Genomic DNA, 24,836 nt, shown 5'->3' with positions numbered 1-24,836 from the left:
GGGAGATGGCCAGGCTGTTGTAATGTAATGCATAATACTGATTAAATATCGATAATGGGCAGTATCCAGCACTGTTCATATGGTACCAGGACCTACCACTAGTTCCAGAAGCCATCTTCTGGCAACGGTTCCAGAAGCCATCAGAAGCCAGCAGAAATGCTCATTTCCTGTAGGGAGCTCCACTGACCAGTCCCGTTCTGGAAATGAGCTTTCCACTCATTTCTGGGGTTCCTTTTGAAAGTGCTAGTTCCCATTGTGTTTGTGATGGGTGCTGCGAGCACAATGGAACCAGTGGAGGTGGAGCAGAAGTATTGGATACTGCCCAGTGTCTGTAATATTGAAGTGATAATAACAGGGCAGAGATAAGCATAGGCCCTAGTGGAGGGTTGTGCCATTTGGGCTCTATTTAGGTCACAAATTGTCTTAGGTCTGCAGTTTCATTTTTTGTTTTTGCTTAAGACTGCCATGAAAACTTTAATAGATTCTATCAAATGTGATAGATTTTGGTTTTATTGTCAGTTATTTCCTCAATTCCAGACAAGTCCTTTGCATCTACCAGTAGTAAGCAGTTGCTCAAGCTCATTCCAACATACTGAATGCTGGTATTACTTTCATTTTTAAAACAAATTAAAGTTACTAATTTACCAAAATTCTCTGTGAAATAACACACACCTTTTGCTATTATGTATATTGCATTGTATTTGAGGAAGCAGGTCACTTGATTTAGCTCATTGCTGCCCAGATATTTAGATTCCACAAAAATTGATCAACTTTGGCTTTCTTATCAGCTGCTCCCCCATCAACGCCTCCTGCAGACTCCATTAGTAAGTATGCATCCTAAACCTTCAGCCAGATATCATATACATTTATAGTTTGTGTTATTCAAAGATAGCCAGGTTGATCATGACCAGAATATTTGAGAGCACATCTTCTCTCTTAACAGTCTGGCTGGTCACTGAGGTCTTCAGATGAGGCACTCCTGGTGGTTCCACACAGACCAGAGGTCCATTTGGAGTCCACTTGGACTAGAGCCTTCAGTGTAGTGGCCCCTCTCGATGGAAGTCACTGCCTGGTGATGTCAGGCAGGCATCCAAGTTGTTTTGTTTTTGGCACCTGCTGAAGACATTTTGTTTAAATTAGCGTCCCCTGAATGACCAACCATGATTTTATTGGCATAATCTGATTTTAAATACTTTTGATTTAATTTTAATTCTGTGATTCTTTTTTCTTCTATTATTCCCACTTGAGAGTCTTGTTAGATACTGGGCCTGTTCATACAACACGCTAACCCACACTCAGTGGTTGAGCATAAGTTGTTGTTGAACTATGGGTTGTTTGTTGAACCATGGGTTAGTGTGTTGCCTGAACCCAGGACATTTTCTTCAGGGTGGCTTGTTAACCATGCTTGTTAACCACCCTGAACAACCCAGCAACAAACCATGGGTTCTCAAGGTGGCTCGCTGGAGAAAAATAAGCCACACTACATGGTTAACAAACCACACTGAGAAAAATGTCCTGGGTTCAACAAACAATCCATGATTCAACAACAACCCACATTCAACCACTGAGTGTGGGATAGCATGTTGTGTGAACCCAGTCATAGAGGGGTATGTAAGTGCTGTAAACAAATAAATATAAAATGGTGCACTGAACTTTATCAGAACATTTATTTATTATATTTACTCCCCACCATTCTATGTAAAATATTGAAGGTGGCAAACAATAAAATGCATAATAAAAAGTAACTGGTCAATGTGACAACAAACATAATAAGCAATACGCCAATAAAACAAATATACAGTAACAATAAAATAAGAACAGATGAAATCAGACAACAGCAGCCAGTTAAAAAATATATGAAGATTCAAATACAGAGTAGCAGAGCAAGGCAAATGAGCTCAATAGGCCAAACACCTGCTTTACCTGCTGTTGGAAAAAGGTTTTACCTGCTGACGGAAGGATATCTATGAGGGGTTAGCAATGATCATTCCTTGGTAGAGAGTTCCAAAGTCTCAGTGCAGCCACTGAAAAGGGCTTCTCTTGAGTTCTCATAAAACACATGTCAAATGTTAGTGAAACAGAAAAGGGCCTCTCTGGAAGATCCCAACACCCAGGCAGGCTCTTTTACAAGACTGTTACTAGCCAGTAGTGGTCTGAGAACATCGGTGAGGTGAACTTTCCCATCTGAATTGTTAGATGTTAAAATATTGCTATAAAATCCCAGTCTGGTACCACACAGCAGCAAGTACTAAGATTCTAGTTCAGGTAACACTTTTTGGTAAAGGATAGTTTTTCTTGCCTTTTAAAGGCAGGGAGTGGGGTGGTGTCACAGGGGCCATAGGATAGATTGGAAATCTCTCTTGGAGATCGGAGACAAAGCTCCAATCTCAAAGAAGGAGATCCAAGCCTGGATCCCCACTCTCTGCTTCCATAGAAAGGTCCATGCCCCTCACCTCTCCGACACTGGAGCTCCAGCATTGGAGGGATGGGGGGAGGGAAGATCGAGGAAATGGTGTGGGCAGAGCACATGAGGCTCTGGGTCCACATGAATCCAAAGCCCTCCCAGCCCTTGACCACATCCCCAACTGGCCCAGAAATGATAACCAACCCAGGAACTGGTCTAAATACTTTCTTTGTGAACAATGAGAAGGAAATTGGGAGGGTTTTTTGGGGGGGGTGGAGACTTGGATGGATCAGAATGATACTCAGAGTGCCTGATGCCACCTATAGGATTACTCTGTTAATTGAGTAACAACATTAATGAAACTTTGTTGAGTGATACATTTGCTTATCAGTTTTCATCTTTATTTATGAACAGCTTCTCCAGTTTTGCCTCCTGGAGGTGAGTCCTGTGCCTTCCTTTTTACATCTCAAGACATTTTTTTCTCAAAAGCCATGGTGTGAATGTTACTTATTAGAAATGTCAGGGAGAGTTTAGAACACTGGTTAGTTCTCAGAACCAACTGCTGTATGTGGGAGTAATAGTGAGAAATGTTCCAAAGGAAACTTAGCCAAAGTAGAAATGAAATGGACTTTAAGAAATTTGTTTTTCGGACAAAGAATCATAACCTTTTAAAGAAATCCTAAGATATTTTAATTATTTAGGGAGCAATCCTATGCCTGTTTAGGCAGAAAAAGTCCTATAACTCCCAGCATGCCCTAGTCACCATGGCCAGCTGGGGCATGCTGGGAATTGTAGGACTTTCTTCTGTCTGAACTGGCATAGGATTGTACCCTTAATGTATCTAGCTCACTTTTAGTCATACTTGTTTGGGCTTTGGAGAAACATCTGACAGGGTAAGAATGCTGGAAAAGGATTCCCCTGCCCCTTCAAATATTTATACAAAATAAAATAGCAATTAAGAATGGCTCTACAAAATGTTCCTTCTGTGTCGTTCAGAAAGCTTTTTGTGTGGTGGCAACCTCTCAGCTCCATATGGAGAGATCAGCAGCCCATATTATCATGGAAACAACATAAGCATGGTGTGCATCTGGGAAATTCAAGCAGCACATTATGATCACATCGTTTTATATTTTAATTATGTTAACACGTAAGTATATCTTTCACTGATATATCTTTATCTGTTTTTGCAACAACTGAAGTGTCCCAAGGCATAATCAGAGTGTCTACATTAATGAATGTCATGGACAGAATCACTCAGGAGGGCAGCAACTTCAGAAGGCAATGGGCAAGTCCTAGCCAACATTCGGAGTTTTTCAGCATGAACTTATGCATGTTGGAGTAAAGGGGCTAACTACACTTTATATACAGATGTGTGTAATTGAGCTCCCTACCCTGGTAGGGAAAAGCTCTTATTTCCAATCAGAATGTGATGGAGATAAGAAGTTTTCTCTGGTGCACACTGAAAAAGGCTCCCTTTCTCTGTACTCAGTGGGGAAAAGCTCTTCTCTCTGATCAGCTGCTGATGGAAGATAACATTACTGAGAAGAAAGGGCGGGCCTGAGAAGGAAGCTGCTGAATGATTCAGTCCGGCTTACTGTTAAGGCTGCTTAACAGTCCTGCTTACTTCTGAGAAGACATGCAGAGGCTTGCCCTGCTTACTTGTGAGCAGACATGATGCTCATGCTTATTTTTATTTATTTATTTATTTATTTATTTATTCATTTCATTTCATTTCTATACCGCCCAATAGCCGGAGCTCTCTGGGAGCTTCACAAAAATTAAAACCAAAGAGCACACAATAAAACAATGCAAAATATATAAAACATTAAAACCACAATAAACAATAAAACCAGAATAAAACCTAGCAGCAATGCAGGGATTTAAAACAGCAGAGCTAAAAGTCTAAAGAGCTAAAATGTTAAAATGCCTTGGAAAATAAAAAGGTCTTCACCGGGCGCCGGAAAGAATACAATGTAGGTGCCAGGCGAACCTCACTAGGGATCTCATTCCACAGCCGGGGTGCCACAGCAGAGAAAGCCCTCCTCCTAGTAGGCACCCACCTCACTTCCATTGGCATGGGCTCACGGAGGAGGGCCATTGAGGATGATCTTAAGGTCCGGGCAGGCACATATGGGAGGAGGCGATCCTTTAGGTAACCTTGCCCCAAACCATTTAGGGCTTTGAATGTTAACACCAGCACTTTGAATCGGGCCCGGAAATGGACTGGAAATGGACTTCTGAGTAAACATGCAGTGGCTTAACTTCCTTACTTCTCAGTAGGCTTAACAGCAGTAAGAACAACATTTTGGCCTCACCAACTCTGCCTTTGGTTGTGCCCACTTCGCTTTTGGCTGCACCACAGACGGAAGGCGGGCCCTGAGACCTTTCCCCAAATTGAAATTCAGCCCTTGGACGGAAAAAGAGTCCCCACTCTTGGTGTGGAAAGCAAAGTTTCCTCCTGTGCAAGCACCAGGTCATTACTGATCCCTAGAGGGACGCCACTTGCACTGGCGTTTTCATGGCAGACTATAGCGGGGTGGTTTGCCATTGCCTTCCCCAGTCGTGACTACCTTTCCCCCAGCAAGCTGGGTACTAATTTTACTGACCTCAGAAGGATGGAAGGCTGAGTCGACCTGAGCTGGCTACCCGAGACCCAGCTTCCGCTGAGATCAAACTCAGGTCGTGGGGAGAGTTTCGGTTGCAATACTGCTGCCTATCACTCTGCGCCACACGAGGCTCTTGGTTTACATTGGTGGAAATATGAGGATGGAGTGAACATGACACAAGTCCTTTTTGTGGTTTGTCCAGACACCAGGTTTTGCAGATTAAATTCTTTTCAGCCATTTCCGTTTTGGCCATTAGATGCTCGGACACAATATCATGGAGTCAGTATGACACTACTGGATAGTACAAGCTTCTTCTGTCTTTCTGCTTGTCAAGGATGTTGGAGGATGTGCGTATGGTGGGCTTTCCAAGGCAGTGGGGAAAACTCCTCCATGAGGTGGTCTGGAAAGGGGAGCAGGTTGGAAAGCTAACAAAGGTAGTCAACAGAAGAATGGAAGAAAATATTTTAATGTTGGTCTTGAAGGAAGAATAAGGGTTTTCACCCAACTCCCTTAATATGTTTCATTAATATTATATGCGTACAATCTTGTAAATTTCCCTCCACAGTCTGAACTGTTTTACTGACTATATTGCAATCTATGATGGTGGCTTGGGTTCAAGACAACTTGGAAGGATTTGCTCTTCTACCTATCATAACTATATGTCAGCTTCAAACAAGATGACACTTGTGCTATATAGACAGTCTGATCAATTGGGAAAAGCATTCTCTGCTTATTACTATACCAACACACCAGGTAAAAACATGAATTTGTTATGCCCCTAATTAACTAGTGCATGTGTTCAAACTGTTGACATTATGAAAGCATGCTTATTTTGAGAGCCATACAATATCACCTACCAGATCAACCCAGTTCACATACTTATGAATTCCAGAAGGTTTGGTGCAATTGCAGTAGGCCTCAGGAAAACTATATCTCTTCTTTCCCCGCTCCCCGCCCCCAATTTTGTAACCCTTCATGCTGCCAAGGGGACAAACAGGGAAATAAGGAGTGATGAAGCAAACCCCCCTCCTCTCCTCTTCCTATGCACTGCCACTGCTGGCCCCCCCATTGCTTCCAGGCAGTTAGTCATGAAGGCCCGTCCATGGAGAGCACATTACAATTGGCAAGGCATGAATCTAGGCAATCAAGTAAATGATGGCCCTCGAACCACCACCAACTCCATCAGATCTGAACTGAGGTTCAGTTTATTTTAACTCTCATTCCAGAGATCTGCTCAGGGACTCCACTGTCATCCTAGTATTTGAGGGAAAGGGTAGAATGAGGTGAGTATTATTACTAGCATACTGATGATGTTGACACATGGTAACTTCTAGGAGCTTCGTGTAGATGGTAAATAGTATGAGAAATAAAACAGAAATCTGTGTAATCCACAGAAGTATTCTCATGAGGTAAAGCAGGTGTCCTCTAGCCTCTCCCGCTCTGCAATTCACCTTACAGCAGTGGTACGGAACATGAGGCCCTCCAAACGTTGATGGACTACAACTCTCATCAATCCTCACCATTGGCTATATGGCTATATGGAGGGCTGACAGGAGCTGCAGTCCACCAATGGCTAGAGAGCCATATGTTTGCCACCCTGACTTACAGGAAGGAGTAGAGTCAGTGCATAGCAGAATTCTCCCTCATTCCAAGTCCCATTGAGTGGTCAGAAAAAATACTGTGCTCAGTGTTTTCAAAGAGTACTGAAAGTGCATCCTATCTACACAAGGTGGTGTGAACAGGGATTGCATTGGTTACATCATTTCCTATGCAGATAAGAATCTGGATGTGCCTCTGGGTTTTATCACACCCCTTAAAACATCTCAGTGACATTCTGAATTATTCTCTTGCTCCAGAAAACCATTATCATGTTTCTTACTGTTATTTTATTTTGTAAAATAAGGAGTTATGATGTTTGCAGCTTTCTTATTGCTTTAGGCTTTTAAGTCATGTTATAGTTGCAAATTTAGCGGTGATTACAGAATTACACCAAAGTTCACATCTGCGGAATAAAGAAGAGTGTTTGTGAAAATATACATCAGAGACAGAGGGCAGTATCCAAGACTGTCAGTCCACTAGTGCAAACCCACGCTAATGGAACCTCACTAGCACTTAGTTGAGCAAAGTGGTGATTTGTCATGAAAACTTAGTGGAAAATCACTGCTTTTTCCCATTACCAAGTACAAACGATGTTGTGCTAGCATTACTTTATGCTAATGCAACATCATTAATGCTAGCATTGTGACAGCATTGGCAATCGCTCAAACCTTCTGACTATTGTGTGTGTATGTAAATGTCCCTTAGTGTATGTGGTTCATTTTGAGTTTCAGTTCAAGGATACTGCCCAAATGTTTGCATATGCTACCATATTCTGACCAATTTTGGTTTTCTTCTCAGCCACTTTGCCAGGTCCAGAACCAACCACTGGTAAGTCTTCATCAATTTCCATTAAATAGATTGTGTGTGTGTGTGTGTGTGTGTGTGTGTGTATGAGGGAGAGAGAGAGTGTCCTTAAAGGATATTGATATTAATTATTTGGAAGCATAATAGCTAACTGCCATTAGGGATGTTTTCTATTTCAGTGGGACATTCCTCAAGGTTCATTTGTTATTCTTAATTGCCTCAGCACAAATAAAAACTAAAACAAATTACTGACCTTCATGACTAAGGAAAAAAAAAACATGGAAAAATAAACCCCAAATATGACTGGTAGGAAGCATTTCTCATGATAGGATGATTAGGCAGGGCCCAATTACAACTTGTCATTCATTGAACATCATTTGCTCCTTGCGTCTTTTGTTCTGCAAACAAAGATTATCCACCTGTAAATTAAGCCAATTGAAGCCTGAATGAGTAGAGATATATTTTAAATGCTTGCTAAATTGAGTGCTCCAGTAAAATATATTATTTATTTATTTATTGTCACATTTTGGGATTATACCCTCACAAAGTGATATTGGGGTTATACCCTCACAAAGTGATTTTATTGATTGATTTATTTGTTTATTATAATACTTTTATACCGCTTAATATATTAAATCCCTAAGCAGTTCACAATAAAATACAATACAACAATATAAAAACAAGATAAATATATTACACAACTAAAAACATTGCAACATTAAAAAAAATTACAGCACCATAAACAATAAAACAAAGTAGTAGCAGAGTCCCTCACAGAGGGACTGTTTCTGCCTCTTGAAATACATGTGGGAGAGTATTCTAAAGAGTAGGTGCCACCACTGAAAAGGCCCGCTTACATGCTGCTGCCTTGTGACATTCCACTGGCTGCAGAACAACCGACAAGGCCTCCTCAGAAGATCTCAGGTGTCCACTGGATATATATAAAGGAAGATGGTCAGCTAGGTATCCTGGTCCTGAGTCGTTTAAACACACAAAAAACAGAGCAGCATTAACAAGCGTACAGAGTACAACAAGATGTTGTTCTGAAATACAGGGGACTAATTATGATCTCAGGTATGGAAGTTTTAAAAAGGAAGATCTTCAGAGCCTGTCTGAACCCATGGACAGAAGGGTTAAGCCATTAGGAAAGGAGTCCCAAAATTTTGGTGGGGCCACCACTGAGAAGGCCTTTTCTTAGGCCTGCTACCCTAACTGATCTTCATGGCCAGCATTTGAGGAGGACCCCTGAGGCAGATCTTAATGTATGGGCAGGATTGTATGGGTGAAGGTGATCCTTCAAATAGCATAGTCTGAAGCTACTGTTATCAATTTTTTAGTCCTACTCCCCTGGGGTTTGGAGAACTGTCTGGAATTCGGTTGGGAATGTTGGTAGTTTTAGTAAGCTTTTAAAATCCTTGATGAATGCACTTACCTGATTTCCTTGTAGTGTCTGTTGTCTTTATAATTGTTGATTAATTGTTACACTGAATGAAATGTAATTTAAAAAAATGACACCCCCCCCCGAAAGAACAGATCAAGTTGGCTGAATCCCAACATCATTCTAACAGTCATTAAAGTATGAATAATTGCTAGAGGTTTGGCTGTATAAAATGTTACTGTTTGGTTGTTTACAGGAACAGGAAACTCAACACCTGCCCCCGAAGGTATTGATATTATTTGATCTCTTTTTGTTTTATGTGGGGTAGATGATGGTTAAAGAACTGGGTTGAAAGTGTAAATCGCCTAAATTCTAGTTAACTTCTGATGATCCAGTGCTGAGGGAGACTGAAGCTAGCATGTGGAACTGAGGGTTGTAAAGTGAGAAACAAACCAAATAAGGTTGTATTAGTAATTTCATAGGTGCATGGTTACTGGAGATCTATAGCTTGATTCTGAAATATTAGCAAGGACAAATTATTTATGAGTAACAGATGAATTAAATCAAGTTGGAATTGAGGGGAGGGTAGTAGAGTTTAGAAGTTATATTTCCTTATCTATACAAAGCTCCACTTTGGCTTACATGAACAAAACTTTGTTTTGCGGTTTCTAGTAAACCAGTGTGGTGGCAAGCTCTCACTTCCATATGGATCCCTCTCTGGACCATATTATCCTGGAAACGACGTCAGTATACAGTGTGTCTGGGAAATTCAAGTGAATTCCTCTGCTCACATTGTTCTCCAGTTTTCTTATATTAGGTAAGTGTAAAGAACTGATAGGTTTTCTATTTTGTTTCCTGCACATTCAATATATTCATTGATGGTTTTACTATTACTTGAAGCTAGGGGTATACAGATTTTGTGAAATCCGTCCATGATGATGAATGATGGAGACACACAACCAATTTCAGATATGATTGCTATCAGAGTAAAAAAATGCAAATCCTTCTCATTGATCATGCAATTCTTTACTTTACAGCAGATTACATAGCACAAGAATTAAAATCCTTCCAAATAATAGGTTTCATAAACACAATTGTATTATCCTCTTTATAAGTTTTTTTTTTTTTTTTTTTAAGAATAGGCAATTTCCAGAAAATTAAAGTCTGCTTTTTTAATTCCTTCTTCTCAAGAATGATGAACAATGTCATGGAGTCAATGAATGTTGAGTAGAAATGATAATAATATTGACTAAGATTGAGGACCCATAGCTCAATGGCAAAGCACTTACTTTGCATGCATAAGTCCCAGATTGAATCCCTAACATTTCCAGTTAGGATATCGGGAAGCAGGGCTTGGAAAGACATCTAACTGAGGCACCGGAGGAGAGGCACTGCCATTTGGAGCAGTAGACAGTACAGAATTTAATGGACCAGCACAGCATAAGATTGATGGTCAACCTTTAGGGCCCAAGCGCTACATGCAGTGTCAGCTGGTTAGTCGGGGGCCACTCATGTATGCACACATACACACACACATACATAGACACACACACAAACACACTTCTCCCCCCCACACACACACTCACACATATCTCTGGCTTGCTGAGATCAGGGGATAGGATTACCAGGAGGACAAGGTTAAAGCACTTTTCCCTATTATACACATTTTTGTATGCATGTTTTGCTTCAGAGCACTGCATCGCAAAATCTGGAGAAGTACAAATGCTGAAGGACAACTATGTCTTTTGTTTGCATATTGATTCAGGAAATGCAGATTTGGTAATTTCATATCAATAGGCAAGTGGGATAAAATTCTTCCCCTTCCCTTTCAGTTACTTGGCTTATAAGTTATAACTCAACTGGCATGTACTGCACAATTACAGAGCTGTTGAGTTAGCAGTGGTATGATATATGTTGAGTTAAGCCAGGGCTGAATTATACACGGGCTGAACCAACCACACAATCGCTTCAACATGTGTAGAATTCAGCCCAGTTCCACAAAACCCATGTATTCACCATATTATAGCACTCATGTCACTGAAAGCAGATGACTTTTTGGCTTAATGTGCAAAATGATGTCATAATAAGAGGTAAAGAGTAACTTGTTAACTTACCTCCATACAGTTTGGACTGTGAAGAAGAATATATCAAGATAATTGACGGGAGCCCTGATTCCTCAGAACTGCTTGGAAGAACCTGTTCTAACATCTATCAGAACTATAGCTATACATCAACTTCCAACACAATGACTATTCTTCTGCACAGAGATTCAAATGACGCAGGAAATGGGTTTTATGCTAGTTACTATTCTGTTCCACAAGGTGATAATTAGCTATTTATCTAGCTGTAGTTCATTTTTAGTCTGTTTGTTGTATTATGTTAATGGTATATTTGGGAGTTTCAGCATAACCTGAAAATCAGCATCTGTCTAGCATCATACAGATGTATATGACCATAGGCTTGTGTGATTATGGTACAGTTTCTGTGATCTGTCTACTACACGTGGGAGATCATCTTTACCTTGTCTAAGTTACCCCATTTGAATGAATGATATAAATTAACTGTTTCATAGACTGATGACAGCTTTCCAGTGAAGGACCAAGTGAGATTTGAATTAGAGGTGTGCATTGACTCCCACATTTGACTCAGATCTGTTGCTTCAGAAAATGGCCTGATTCTGTTTGAACCGATTTGGAGGCCGTCTTCTTCATAGCATCGTAGAATAGTAGGGTTGGAAGGGGCCTACAAGACCATCAAGTCCAACCCTCTGCTCTATGCAGGAATCCAAGTCAGAGCATCCCTGACAGATGGCTGTCCAGCCTTGTCTTGAATGCCTCCAGTGTGGGAGAGCCCACCACCTCCCTGGGCAATTGGTTCCATTCCATTCAACTCGGGTAACAAACCCAGGCTGGGATTCAGGCTTTGTGAATCCTATTGACCATCAGGGGAAATTAAAAAAAGACAGCTATAACATTTTTGCCTTTTTCAGAATTGGATTATTATTATTATTAGTAGTAGTAGTAGTATTTCAAATGCATAGGCACAGGGCTTTTTGTGCAAGAGCAGACTTGACATTTTGAGAGTATCCCAAAGAGGACACACATGTCTCTCTATGTTCCTTGCAGAACATTGTTCTGAATGTCATTTTCAGCCTAGATGTGTCCCTAAGTAAGAAACATGCAAAGTTTCAGAAGGATAAATGCAGCAGTTCATGAGGAATGAGAGTCCTCAAATTTGGGGGGAGATTTATTTATTTATTCTAAATTATTTTAAATCTGCCTTTAAGGGTAAAACCCTTTCAATGTGGCATAGTGATATACTTCCCTTTCTCTTCCCCCATGTTTTTTTAGGCAATGCATATGAAAATGGTAAACATCATAGAATGGTCCTGAGGCAAGAAACCTCCAAATTTTCAGAAGAATTAGGTGCAGGGGCTGTTGACATATTTCATTTCATTTATTATATTTTGATACCACCCCATAGCCAAAGTTCTCAGGGCAGTTCACAGAAATTTTTAAAAACCCATTAAAATACATTATATAAAGTATAAAACCATTCACGTAATGACATGGAACAAATTGAGGGCAACAAAGATGATCAGGGGACTGGAAACAAAGCCCTATGAAGAGAGACTGAAAGAACTGGGCATGTTTAGCCTTGAGAAGAGAAGACTGAGGGGAGGTACGATAGCGCTCTTCAAGTACTTGAAAGGTTGTCACAGAGAGGAAGGCCAGGATCTCTTCTTGATCATCCCAGAGTGCAGGACACGGAATAATGGGCTCAAGTTACAGGAAGCCAGATTCTGGCTGAACATCAGGAAAAACTTCCTGACTGTTAGAGCAATACGACAATGGAACCAATTACCTAGGGAGGTGGTGGGCTCTCCCACACTGGAGGCATTCAAGACAAGGCTGGACAGCCATCTGTCAGGGATGCTCTGACTTGGATTCCTGCATTGAGCAGGGGGTTGGCCTCGATGGCCTTGTAGGCCCCTTCCAACCCTACTATTCTATGATTCTATGATTCTACTATTCTATGAAATAGAACACACAACAACATATATTTAAAACAATCAGCCCGAGGTAATCAAAGAGACTCCTTATATGCTGCGAAATGCCTGAGAGAAGAGGGCAGTTTTAACCTGGCACCTAAAAGATGGCAATGTTGGCACCAGGCGGGCCTTGTCAGGGAGATTATTCCATAAATGGGGGGCCACCACCGAGAAGGCCCTCTCCCTTGTTGCCGCCCTCCAAGCCTCCCTGAAAGGAGGCTCCCAGAGGAGGGCCTTAGGTGTAGAGTGTAGTGTATGGGTCAGTTCATGCCAGGTGAAGCGTTCTTTCAGGTACTGTGTGGTCCTGGGCTATGTAAGGCTTTATAGGTCAAAACCAGCACTTTGAATTGGGCTCGGAAGTATATAGGCAACCAGTGCAAGCAGGACAGAATTAGTCTTATATGTTCGGACTTTCTGGTCCACGTTAGCAGTCTGGCTGCCACATTTTGTACGAGCTGCAGCTTCTGAACTTTCTTCAAAGGCAGCCCCACATAGAGCACATTGCAGTAATCTAACTTGGAAGTTACCAGAGCATAGATAACTGAAGCCAGGTTATCCCTGTCCAGACAGGGGCATAGCTGGGCCACCAACTGAAGTTGGTAGAAAGCACTCTGTGCCACCAAGGCTAGCTGAGCATCAAGTGTCAAAGATGGCTCCAGGAGCACCCCCAGGCTATGAATCTGATCCGTTAGGGGAAGCACAACTCCATCCAGAATAGGTTGAGCACCTTCCATCCGGTCAGGAGAACCACCCACTAACAGCTACTCAGTCTTATCTGGATTGAGTTTCAGTTTATTAGCCCTCATCCAGTCCATTGTCACAGCCAGTCACATATAGTGATTGAAAACGAGTTTAAGACTTTTTTCATACTGAAGCTCAGTGGTTTTGGAAGAATGCCCATCTCACAGTCCTATCTGTGCCCTCCCCAAAGCACAGTAATTGAAGCCTGTTGTAAAACATGCTTAGGATTAGACGGTGGAGCTGTCAGTCACTCAACTGTACTCCATGCCTCTTCCCCTTCTCACCAGCATTTTGGAGAAACAAAATGAAAAGACGCTATTTGGAGAGGAGACAGAATGTCTGCAACTCCCAGCACAAAATGGCAATGAAGCCTTGTTCTGGCCTGGTTTCCAGGTTTGGGTAGCTTCGGGGGCAAGCCAGATTTGCCTCAGGAACCACTAGAAATGGCCTAAAGGGGCCCAATACTGCTCAGGCTTCTTCTGAATCTGATGTGCATCCCCAATTTGAATACACAATTTTCATCCACTTCACATGAAGTAATAACAACTGTAACATTTCAGCTGCTGGCCCCTTCTTTGTGTTACCTTTTAAGTGGGTGGGTAAGATGCTTTATATCCCATCAGGATTCTAGTGCATTTTAATCTTGCTGGCCATAATCCTGTTTTATTTTGGCTTTCAATGCTATCCTTTTCATTCTGTTGAGATTTTGTTTTTTCAACCATCTTGGGAGCCCTTCTTAGGAATAAGAGGTGGTATGGAAGTGGTTTTAGAAACAAATAATTTTGGGAAGTCACTTAAACATTGGTGAGTTTAATAATAATAATAATAATATATATATATATATATATATATATATATATATATATAACTTTTTTCCACTGACCTTCATACTTGCAGATACAAGTGTGCTGCATAGGAGTGTGATTAAAATCACACAAAATACAATAAAAACACCAAACAATAAAATAATAATGAAGCAGAAAAGGCAGTAAACATAACAGAGCAGATACATCATATATACCAATTAAAACTAATTTTTTTTTTTTTAAGTGCCTGGGCAAATAAAAAAAGGGTTTGAGCTGGCACTGAAACAATTTCAACATTGGTGCCAGTTGGGAAAAGTATTCCATAAGCTGGACATCACAACAGAAAATGTCCTCTCCCTTGTTTGTTTGCTTGTTTGTTTGTTACATTTATATCTTGCCTTTCCTCCAGGGAGCCCAAGGAACTTGTAGAAGAGTCTCCCCTGACAATTTGCCTCATGTGAGCAGGCTGGTATAGAGAGAAGCGCTCCAATCACCAGCATCTTGAAATGGGCCCAGAAGCAAATAGGCAGCCAGTGCTGCTCCTTTAGAATCAGTATGACTTGATTCCATCTGGCTATACCAGTTACAATAATGCCTGCTGCATTCTCTACTAGCTGGAGCTTCTGAGTTGTCTTCAAGGGCAGCCCCGCATACAGCTAGGATGCTGGAGAAATTAAAAATGGATTAAAATGAGCTCGGATTTCTAAAAATCCGACCTGCAGAATCTCCTGTGGAGTGCCCCCCCTTAGCCCATGTGGAGTCCGTGGACCTTCAGATGATTTTTGTACTTTCCCAAAATTTATGCATATAAATCCGTAGGATAATACGTAAGTTTCTGCTGAGGAAACATTGAATGGAATGGGGGACAATACGCTAAATGTTACGTACTGAGGTAAATTATGTAAATACTTACGTAAATATTTCCATATTTTTCCGCAAGAAGAAAAAAGAATATTTGCATCCATCTGTGGGCGGATGACAGAACAAAAGATGCCTGACAATCCATGAAACACAGGCAGAGCAGATTTTACACAGTCTGTTCATCCCTACATACAACACATTACATTAGTCCAGTCGAATATATTTACAGGACATTACTGGAAGGGCAACCACATGAATAATCAGAATCATATTTGTACTATTTATTGTTTTGTTTACTTTAACAGAAACAGCTTCTAGTACACCAACTCCTGGTAAAACAACTACTGGTAAGACACTGCTCCTTTCCATTTACACCAGTTCTTAGTTTATGAGGCGAAGGGTTAAACCTATCACCTAGGACAAAACTATATGTGCCTTTTAACAGTAAACTGCAGGTGTGAGGGAGGCCCATTCCAGACTGGGATCCTGGCATGGGGACAGGAAGGTTTTAACCCTTTCCCTGAATCTGGATCGGGGGTAGGGGGAGGCATGCCTGTTTGCATCGGGGGGGAAAGGTCCCAGCAGAGTGAATGGCCAGACTGGGACTGCAGCAGGGGTCAAAGGGTTGACTGTCCCTACCATCCATGCCAGTGTCCCACTCCAGAGTAGAGTGCCTGTGTTTACTCTGTGTGTTTACTGTGCGTCACATCTAGTTTCGTTCTAAAGGAGACTATATCCTGCACGGGACTGTATGCTCAAGACACCACTAGGGAGGGCTGAATCTATCAGTTTTGCTTTCTCTTGCATTCAATTTTTTTAATCACAAGCCCTTTCTGTCCAATTTTGGTATTTTTATCATAATTTTAAAATTAATTTTTATTGTAAGTTTCAACAAAAACAAAACAAACAAACAAATAAAAAACCCAACAGAAACAGCAACAATAAAAAAATGAAAAAAGCTAAAATCTGAAGTATAACTGCAGGCTTTAAAAGTCGCACTTTCAATTATCACAACATTCTAAAAAGGAAAAAAAATAGGTCATACCTAAACATCAATAAAAGTTTTTTTAAAAATCATAAATGATTTAATCATAAATGAAATGAAAGAGAATTTGCACCAGCCAAATTGAATAGGTACAGCTATTCCCAGCATAGAGAGGACCAAGCTGTATCTGCCTGCCATACAGCTGCTGTTAAAGTCGAGGAGCCTTTCATGAAAAAGAGATGGCAACCCTAATTCAGCACTGCAAACGTTGCTGAATACAAAGGGTTTGAAAACCAGACATTTAAGAGTTAAGCACTCAAAGCCCTGCTAACTCTTGATTGAGCAGAATTTTTTTCTTGTTCTTATTATTGATAATATTATTAATAATGATCGTGAGAATAATATATTATATTGCATTATATGATCTATATCCCAACTATTTACAACTATATACAAAGCCGCTTACATGAAATCAAAATAAGAAAAACTTCAATAAAATGTAAAGATAAAATATCCTGCAAAAGCAGCAACATTTAAAACAACAGCAGTTCATAGAATCATAGAATAGTAGGGTTGGAAGGGGCCTACAAGGCCATCGAGGCCAACCCCCTGCTCAATGCAGGAATCCAAGTCAGAGCATCCCTGACAGATGGCTGTCCAGCCTCATCTTGAAGGCCTCCAGTGTGGGAGAGCCCACTACCCCCTAGGTAATTGGTTCCATTGTCGTATTGCTCTAACAGTCTGGAAGTTTTTCCTGATGTTTATCCAGAATCTGGCTTCCTGTCACTTCAGCCCATTATTCCATGTCCTGCACTCTGGGATGATTGAGAAGAGATCCTGGCCTTCCTCTCTGTGACAACCTTTCAAGTACTTGAAGAGCGCTATCATGTCTCCCCTCAGGCTTCTCTTCTCAAGGCTAAACATGCCCAGTTCTTTCAGTCTCTCTTCATAGGGCTTTATTTCCAGTCCCCTGATCATCTTTGTTGCCCTCCTGTGAACCCTCTCCAGTTTGTCTGCATCCTTCTTAAAGTGTGGTGCCCAGAACTGGACACAGTACCCCAGATGAGGCCTAACCAGCGCGGAGTAGAGGGGAACTAGTATTTCCCGGGATTTGGAAGCTATGCTTCTATTAATGCAGCCCAAAAGTGCATTTGCCTTTTTTGCAGCCACATCACATTGTTGGCTCATATTCAGCTTGTGATCGACAACAGTTCCAAGATCCTTCTCGCTTGTAGTGTGGTTGAGCCACATATCCCCCATCTTGTAACTGTGCATTTGGTTTCTTTTTCCTAGGTGCAGAATTTGGCATTTATTCCTATTAAATGTCATTCTGTTGTTTTCTGCCCAGCGCTCCAGTCTATCAAGATCACTTTGAATTTTGTTTCTGTCTTCCAAAGTATTAGCTATCCCTCCCAATTTTGTGTCATCTGCAAATTTGATCAGCATTCCCTGCACCTCCTCCTCCAAGTCATTAATAAAAATGTTGAAGAGCACTGGGCCCAGGACTGAGCCCTGTGGTACCCGTTAAGCAGCAGCAGGGAGAAAACATGGCTTCTTTCCATCCTTCTCACTTTAGTATTTCCCTTTAGTGTTCTTTCTCCTTCCTGTCCTCCAACTCTTCTTTTAAAGGGCCACTGGCAGAACAGCATGCACAGGGGTCCATAGCCAATTCCTTGGAGCGGTCCATCTGATCCATTATAGGGGTTGAACTAACTTGGGGGTAGGCCTGAGGGCACCAGTGCGGCCCTGGACACCTTTACTGGTGCCCTACCCCTTCCACTTAAAAAAACAAAATATTTTCTTATTGGCAGCTGGGATCACTTCAAGGCAAACTGAGGGTCTCCAGCCATCTTAATTTCCCATGAGTGTCCCTGGGCCACACGTGGGCCTCAGAGACATGCTTAGGAAATGGTGGGTGGCTGCAGGCCGATGCTTTCCTCGGCACCATATCCAGCCACCCAGAAAAAGAAGGGGGGAAAGAAGAAGGGGCTCCTGTTGCTGCTGTCTGGCAAACTGAAAGAATTAAAAGGAGCAGCAGAGGGTCTAGGGAGAGATGGGGCTGGGAAGGGTAGCAGTGAGTCAGCTGAGGGCGAGGGAAGCTAGCTGGGGAAGGGAAACAGCAGGAAGCCAGTGGGGGCCAGGGGAGGAGCAACCTGGGGATTGGGGAAGGTTGCAGTCTTGTAGGTCTGAATGGATGGGAGCTGCATGTGTGTGAGAAAGAAAGAAGAAGAAAGGAAGGGTTTGGGGGAGAGGTTGGAGGGTTCTTGAAAAAGATTGAGTATGGTTAGTTGTGTGCTTGCAGTGGCAGAGAGCACACATCTATGGGTGGTAAGCCTGGATGAGAGAGAGAGAGAGAGAGAGAGAGAGAGAGAGCTAGTATGGGACACCATCCATCCAGAATGAAAGAGAAAAGGGGATAAGGGGGAATGAGTTGGCTGGCAGAGGGGAAGGGATAGGCAAGAGAAAAAGATTGGCTTCTGTGAAATAGGTTTCTGTTGGTGCTGAAAACTGTGGTTCAAAGGAATAATTTTTTGTGTTGGGGCCCAGATCCCACCTTTATCTTGTACTCAGGCCTTTGGGCAAGTGACTTGTCTTTTGTGACTAATTACACCTCCCATGGTGGCCATTTTGTGGTGGTGCCCGGGAAAGTTTCTCAAATTACTAAATGTGCCCATGGGTACAACAAGGTTGCCTCCCCTTGAAGTAACTAGTTCTTAGCACTGCAGTCCTAGATCTATTTTCTATAAAGATTGCAAAATAGAATGACCGTGTTACTGAGTTCGAAACTTCTTTTGCAAAGTCAAAGCTGTACCCTTAAACTTACGTATAGAAATCTCTCATCTACATTTAAAAGAACCTTATAGTAGGGTGTGTAGTTTGTGACCTCTAAGACAAATGAATTCAGAAGCCAACTACAACTGGCATATCAGCAGACATATCGGGTTTCTAACGCTCTCTCCGCTATTTTTGAAATGCCAAGGAGATAGCAACAACAGGGTTATCAAGCCAACAATACAATATGCAGCTTGTCGGCTGAATTTCGCTTGTTGGACACAAACCATGTTCCCTCGCCCTTTGGCATACTATTCCATGTATTTGGCTACTTGGGTCACAGGTTGGGCTTTGAATCTTGGGCCATATTTGCTCTTAGAAAGGTAACTCATTGGTAACATATGAAATGAAGTCAGGGCATGGAATGCAATAGCCAAAATCCTACATTAAAAAATACGGAAGTGAGATATCCAATTTTACAGAGCATTTAAGGATGTAGTCACATTTTTTCTTGTAATTTTGCCAATGAAAAAAAGTGAGCCTGTAGAATGTAGTGGAATTAACTGCTAAAGTGCTAATTTGATACAGATACACTCTCATTTCTGTCACATTTTCATTTTCACAGAGATTCTTGCAAATTCATCACCACCAGTTCCTTCAAAAGGTACGTTCAGCTTTCTCCACCTAGGGCAAGGCTGAGAAATGTGTAACCTTCCAGATGTTGTTTGATTGTACCTGCCATCAGCCCTAACTATCATGGCTAATAGTTGAGGATGATGGGAGCTGTAGTTCAGCAACATCTGGAGCAACATCCCTCACCCCTAAACTAGGGTGCTTCCAGATAAAGCTTTTATTGTGTAATTCATGGAAATTTACAGAGTCCCGCTGCTGTTTCCTTATCTTTTTTCCCCCTCATACACAAGAGCTTAAGTGTTAATTGTGGACAACTTGGTACACAAAATGCTGACTTCAGATGGGATTCAGCCTGTTCTGCTCCTTGAATAACATAACATAAATCATCAATGTTTGGCTGTGGTTGTGAATTTCTAGCACAGGAAATATAAAATAATAATTAATAAATAAATCACAGGGTTTTTTTTACGTTTCTATAAAACCAAAAGTAAACCTATGCAAAACTAAATTAAATTCAGTGGACATTTCCAGGTACCTGTATAAATGATTGTGGTTTTACATGCTGATATTCAGATCCATGTGTACATAAGACTGCTGAGAACATATGCAGTAGACTGGCTCCTTTCACTGAAAGTCATGCTGGTGGAGGGGCTCCTCAAGAATTGACACGTTTTTTCTTGTCATTTTGTCATTTTGCAAATGAAAAAAAGTGAGCCTGTAGAATGAAGTAGAATTAACTGGTAAAGTGCTAATTTGATACAGGTACACTCTCATTCCTGTCACATTTTCATTTTCACAGAGATTCCTGCAAATTCATCACCATCAGTTCCTTCAAAAGGTACCTTCAGCTTTCTCCACCTAGGGCAAGGCTGAGAAATGTGTAACCTTCCAGATGTTGTTCGATTGTAACTGCTATCAGCCCTAACTATCATGGCTAATAGTCAAGGATGATGGGAGTTGTAGTTCAGTAACATCTGGAGGGCCACACATCCCCCACCCCTAATCTAGGGTGCTTCCAGATAAAGCTTTTATTGTGTAATTCATGGATTTTTACAGAGTCCCACTGCTGTTTCCTTATCTTTTCCCCCCCACATACACAAGAGCTTAAGTGTTAATTGTGAACAACTTGGTACACAAAATGCTGACTTCAGATGGGATTCAGCCTGTCCTGTTCCTTGGATAATATAACATAAATCATCAATGTTTGGATGTGGTTGTGAATTTCTAGCACAGGAAATAAAAAATAATAATAAATAAATAAATCAGGGTTTTTTTACGTTTCTGTGAAACCAAAAGTAATCCTATGCAAAATTAAATAACTTTAATTAAATTCAGTGTAGATTTCCAGCTACCTGTATAAATGATTGTGGTTTTACATGCTGATATTCAGATCCATGTGTACATAAGACTGCTGAGAACATATGCAGTGGACTGGCTCCTTTCACTGAAAGTCGTACTGGTGGAGGGGCTCCTCAAGAATTGACACTGACTTTGCTAGTTTGGGCTGCCTGGCTACAAAGTCTGTATGTTAAAAGGAGACACTGAAACTGACTTGCCTCTTCATAATACCTTAAATTCCTGAAAATGTGATGAAGCAATTCCATGACAGCTCCCTCACGGGCCCAAGATAGCCCCTGATATCCTGATGTGGTGATGAACAAGGCTGGTCTTACTGCTAGGCGAAGTGCAGAGGTCTTCTCAAGTGACAGACTTTGGGTGCCATTAGAAGTCAGCAAAATGTCAATTATTTAATCAGTATTATTATCACTGGGGCAGGGGTCCCGAAACTCAGGCCCAGGGCCCACATCCAGCCTTCCTAGGGTCCCAACCTGGCTCTCCTGGGTTCCCCAAGTAGCCACATTCTCTTCCCCTGGCCCCACCTCATTTCCCCCAAACACTGATTGCTTGGTGATTTCCTGGGTTTGTGCAGTTTTTCCCACCTTCTAAAAGGTTGAAATGCCTCTCCTAAAGCTTAGTTACTGGCCATAAGAGCTTTACGCTACAATATGGTGGGTTTGGGGGTACTTTTTGTATTGTGGGCTGGCCCCTTTTGTCTTTGGCCTCACCCAACACTGGAGTGTGGTTCCTGAGAGCTTCTCTGAAATTTAGTTAGGCTCTCATGCTAAAAGAGATTCCCCATCCCTGCATTAGGGGCACCACCAAAGCAATGGACTCTCCTCCTTAATAAGTTGAAACTGGACCACAAGCAAAGTCAGGAGGTAAAAATATATCAACATTTAGATGTTTTTGCATTACCCTGTTTAACATTTCTATGTGCCATCATTCAGTACTCTCATGTTCCGGAGAATACATGCGTGCACGCATCAGCAGAGCCTATCTCCGGTTACTAGGCTACGATGCATGGGATATGTACCTGAATTCTTCAGACCCGTTCTGTATGCCTCAGATCACACCACACTATGTCACCTTCAATATACCATTCAGCGGTTGCGGCACAGTAAGACAGGTATGAAGTTGTTGTTATTGAAATAGATATAGATATAGATAGGCTCTTGCCTTTGTAACATAACCCCACTATTTTAAGATTGGGAAAGCATTTTATTTATTTTATTGGCCAGTGAAGATAAAACACTAGCTCTCTCTTAACCCAGAAAAGAGACAGCCTTGTCAAGTGTATGCTGCCTCTTTCCGTATCTTGCCTTAACTATGGTTACAAGAAATGTCAGCGCTGGCTTTAATCAATGTTAACACTAATCAGTATTATATCTAATCAGGATCTGAAAAATCAGGATAAAGTTATTTTCAGATACTGGTTTAAGGAGAGGTCTAGTTAGCTTTAATCATGGTGAATTTTCATCACTGATACATTTCTTTCAATCACAGTTAAAGCAGGAATGGAGAATTTTCTCCAGAAAGGGGAAGAGGTGTGAGGAAGGAGGGCGTGTTCCTGAGACTGACTCCCAGTTTTATTTCCCCAGTTAAGAGGAAGGTGATATGACTGCCCTAACCCTTTGAATGTTTTGCATTTTTAAATGTGTATACAACTTATTCTTCTATGTCCAATTTCTTTTCTTGTGAGCGCAAAAAGAAGTATTGTTAAAAAAATGTATTGTTAAAAAAAATCCAACCCAGTTAGTTAAAGAAATACATAAAATTCCAGATTATTTAATTTCATGCACAGATGTAACTGACATTAATCACTAACATTCATTTAATTTGATTTGACATTGAGTGATGTGGTAAACCTGTGGCATATTTCTATGACTATAGTCTCACCTTCTTATATCTTTTATATTTTTGAGACGTTATGTCTTATATTTCTTATATCCTTTCTATTTTTTCAGTAAAAATAACATAAAATAAAATTCCAGATTATGTAAGGTGGCTTTTTAGTTATTATTATAACTCTGAAACTAGTACATGTTGTGGGCAAGTACCGTGTTTTATACGGCAATAACTGTATTACCTAACTATTGACATAATGTGTTTTTTTCTGTCCTTCAGCAGAAGAATAATGACTCTATAATCTATTCCAACATAATTATGTCATCAGCCTCTGGTTATATCATTACAAGAAAGAGGAACTTTCAGTTTCACATTTTGTGTGAAATGAATGAGAACACTGTTGTACAGACAGTGTTTGTGGCGCACAATTCTGTTGACATTACTGAAAGACAGTACGGCAGTTACAATGTGACTATTTCATTCTATGAATCATCATCGTTCCGCTATCAAGTATATGGGTCTCCATACTATGTTTCACTCAGTCAGGATTTATATCTCCAAGCTACTCTCCACAGTTCTGATCGGAACCTAGTACTATTTCTAGACACATGTGTAGCATCTCCGTATGCTGATGACTTCACAACCCTGACCTATGATTTAATCAGGAGTGGGTGAGTGTATTTTACAGAAGTAAGACCTTAGAAGAGAGGCATCTTACTTTCTTTTTGGTTTATATAGCAAAATACTTAAGATTAAATGTTTCTTTGTGCAATGCACAAGTAGTGCAAAGGGGGAGTTTGATTACCGTCTTCCATCATATTTCTTAAGAAAATCTAAAAAGAAGTACGGAAACCACTTGTGACCTATAGTTACTTGCTATCAAATGGAACAATATATTACATGGCTTAGCTATTTCACTGTGTCATCAATATCCAAAGATTTTCATACAAAAGCAGCAGGAGAGGCCAAAGTGTATTATGAACAGGATTGAGTGGGTTAGTCTGTGGGAGAACTCATGTTGACTCCCTACCTGATGTCTTTTTGATAGCAACTGACATCATGATTCTAAGCTTTCTCTTTGTATTCTCTGGAACTTCACACAAAGATCTTTATTGCCCGAGGCCCATAGTTTCACTGTTACCGTATAGTCCTCTAGACACCACCACCAGTGCTTCTCCTTCCAGAAGCCCATTTTTCTCTCTGACATCCAGCTCCCAGTTATCAATTAATCTTCCCATCCTTCTCCATCATGGCTCTTAATTAACAGGGATCACCTACCTCAAGCACACTGGTAGGGTTAATCTAAGGTAATAGTCTAAACAAAGTAGAGACGAGTGTGATTTCTTTTATTTTCAGGTGTGTACGAGACTCTACCTACAGAAATCTGTATTCACCGAGGAACAATGCAGTTCGCTTCAAGTTCAACTCCTTTAAGTTTCTTAACCAACATAATGCAGTTTATTTACAATGCAAGCTAGTAGTGTGTAGGGCATATGATTACTCATCCCGATGCTACCAAGGATGTTTAACTAGACCAAAGAGGGAAGCAGGTGAACTTCAGGAGAAGGTGGATGTTGTGTTGGGACCAATCAAGCTTCAGAAAGAAGCTAAGGAAGACAGAAAACAGAGTAAGTTTTATGTATGATTCCTTTTCTGGCTATAACAATGATTTTCAAATATATATTCTGAAGTAGTTCCAAGAAATACAAGGGCTGAATCTATACATAGCAATTATACTGTTATCATCCTGTTTTCATAACTACTGGTGCCCATTGGTGTCACGTGTCCCAATAGTTATGATAACAGTATAAATGCTGTGTGTAGATTCAGCCAAGATTACTGCTCAGAACAAATTGTTGAATATGCTAATATGGCATTAGTCTCTTAGAGCATCATTGACTGTTCTTTTTAAATAATATATATGATCTGATGGCCATTTTATTCCCATTTTCCCTGGTGAAGACATAGTAGCATAGGAGTTCATCACCCAGTGGAGGCATTCACATAGCC

General features: G+C 41.0%; 2 protein-coding genes across 3 annotated transcripts in view; both read left to right on the top strand.

The window, feature by feature from the left end:
• Positions 1-24,836, top strand: part of LOC146350943 (uncharacterized) — a 351,952-nt gene that overhangs the window by 190,874 nt on the left and 136,242 nt on the right. The gene's annotated exons all lie outside the window — the stretch shown is intronic.
• The window catches only part of LOC146350946 (scavenger receptor cysteine-rich domain-containing protein DMBT1-like), a 61,379-nt gene that overhangs the window by 34,030 nt on the left and 2,513 nt on the right, over positions 1-24,836 (top strand). For both annotated transcript variants that reach the window (XM_084845978.1, XM_084845977.1), the window contains 13 exons: positions 789-824; positions 2,819-2,842; positions 3,401-3,551; positions 5,576-5,763; positions 7,408-7,437; positions 9,048-9,077; positions 9,464-9,608; positions 10,916-11,112; positions 15,556-15,597; positions 20,440-20,478; positions 21,929-22,107; positions 23,106-23,497; positions 24,183-24,454. In XM_084845978.1, the coding sequence (XP_084702104.1) occupies positions 789-824; positions 2,819-2,842; positions 3,401-3,551; positions 5,576-5,763; positions 7,408-7,437; positions 9,048-9,077; positions 9,464-9,608; positions 10,916-11,112; positions 15,556-15,597; positions 20,440-20,478; positions 21,929-22,107; positions 23,106-23,497; positions 24,183-24,454 (1,725 nt within the window). The remainder of the gene's footprint in view (positions 1-788; positions 825-2,818; positions 2,843-3,400; positions 3,552-5,575; positions 5,764-7,407; positions 7,438-9,047; positions 9,078-9,463; positions 9,609-10,915; positions 11,113-15,555; positions 15,598-20,439; positions 20,479-21,928; positions 22,108-23,105; positions 23,498-24,182; positions 24,455-24,836) is intronic.

Source organism: Heloderma suspectum, chromosome 3 (assembly GCF_057233095.1).
Source record: "Heloderma suspectum isolate Gila_16-S chromosome 3, 16-S_ref, whole genome shotgun sequence".
Taxonomy (NCBI): domain Eukaryota; kingdom Metazoa; phylum Chordata; class Lepidosauria; order Squamata; family Helodermatidae; genus Heloderma; species Heloderma suspectum.
The sequence above is the reverse complement of the archived record's forward strand: the minus strand, read 5'-3'. Positions and strand labels throughout refer to the sequence as shown.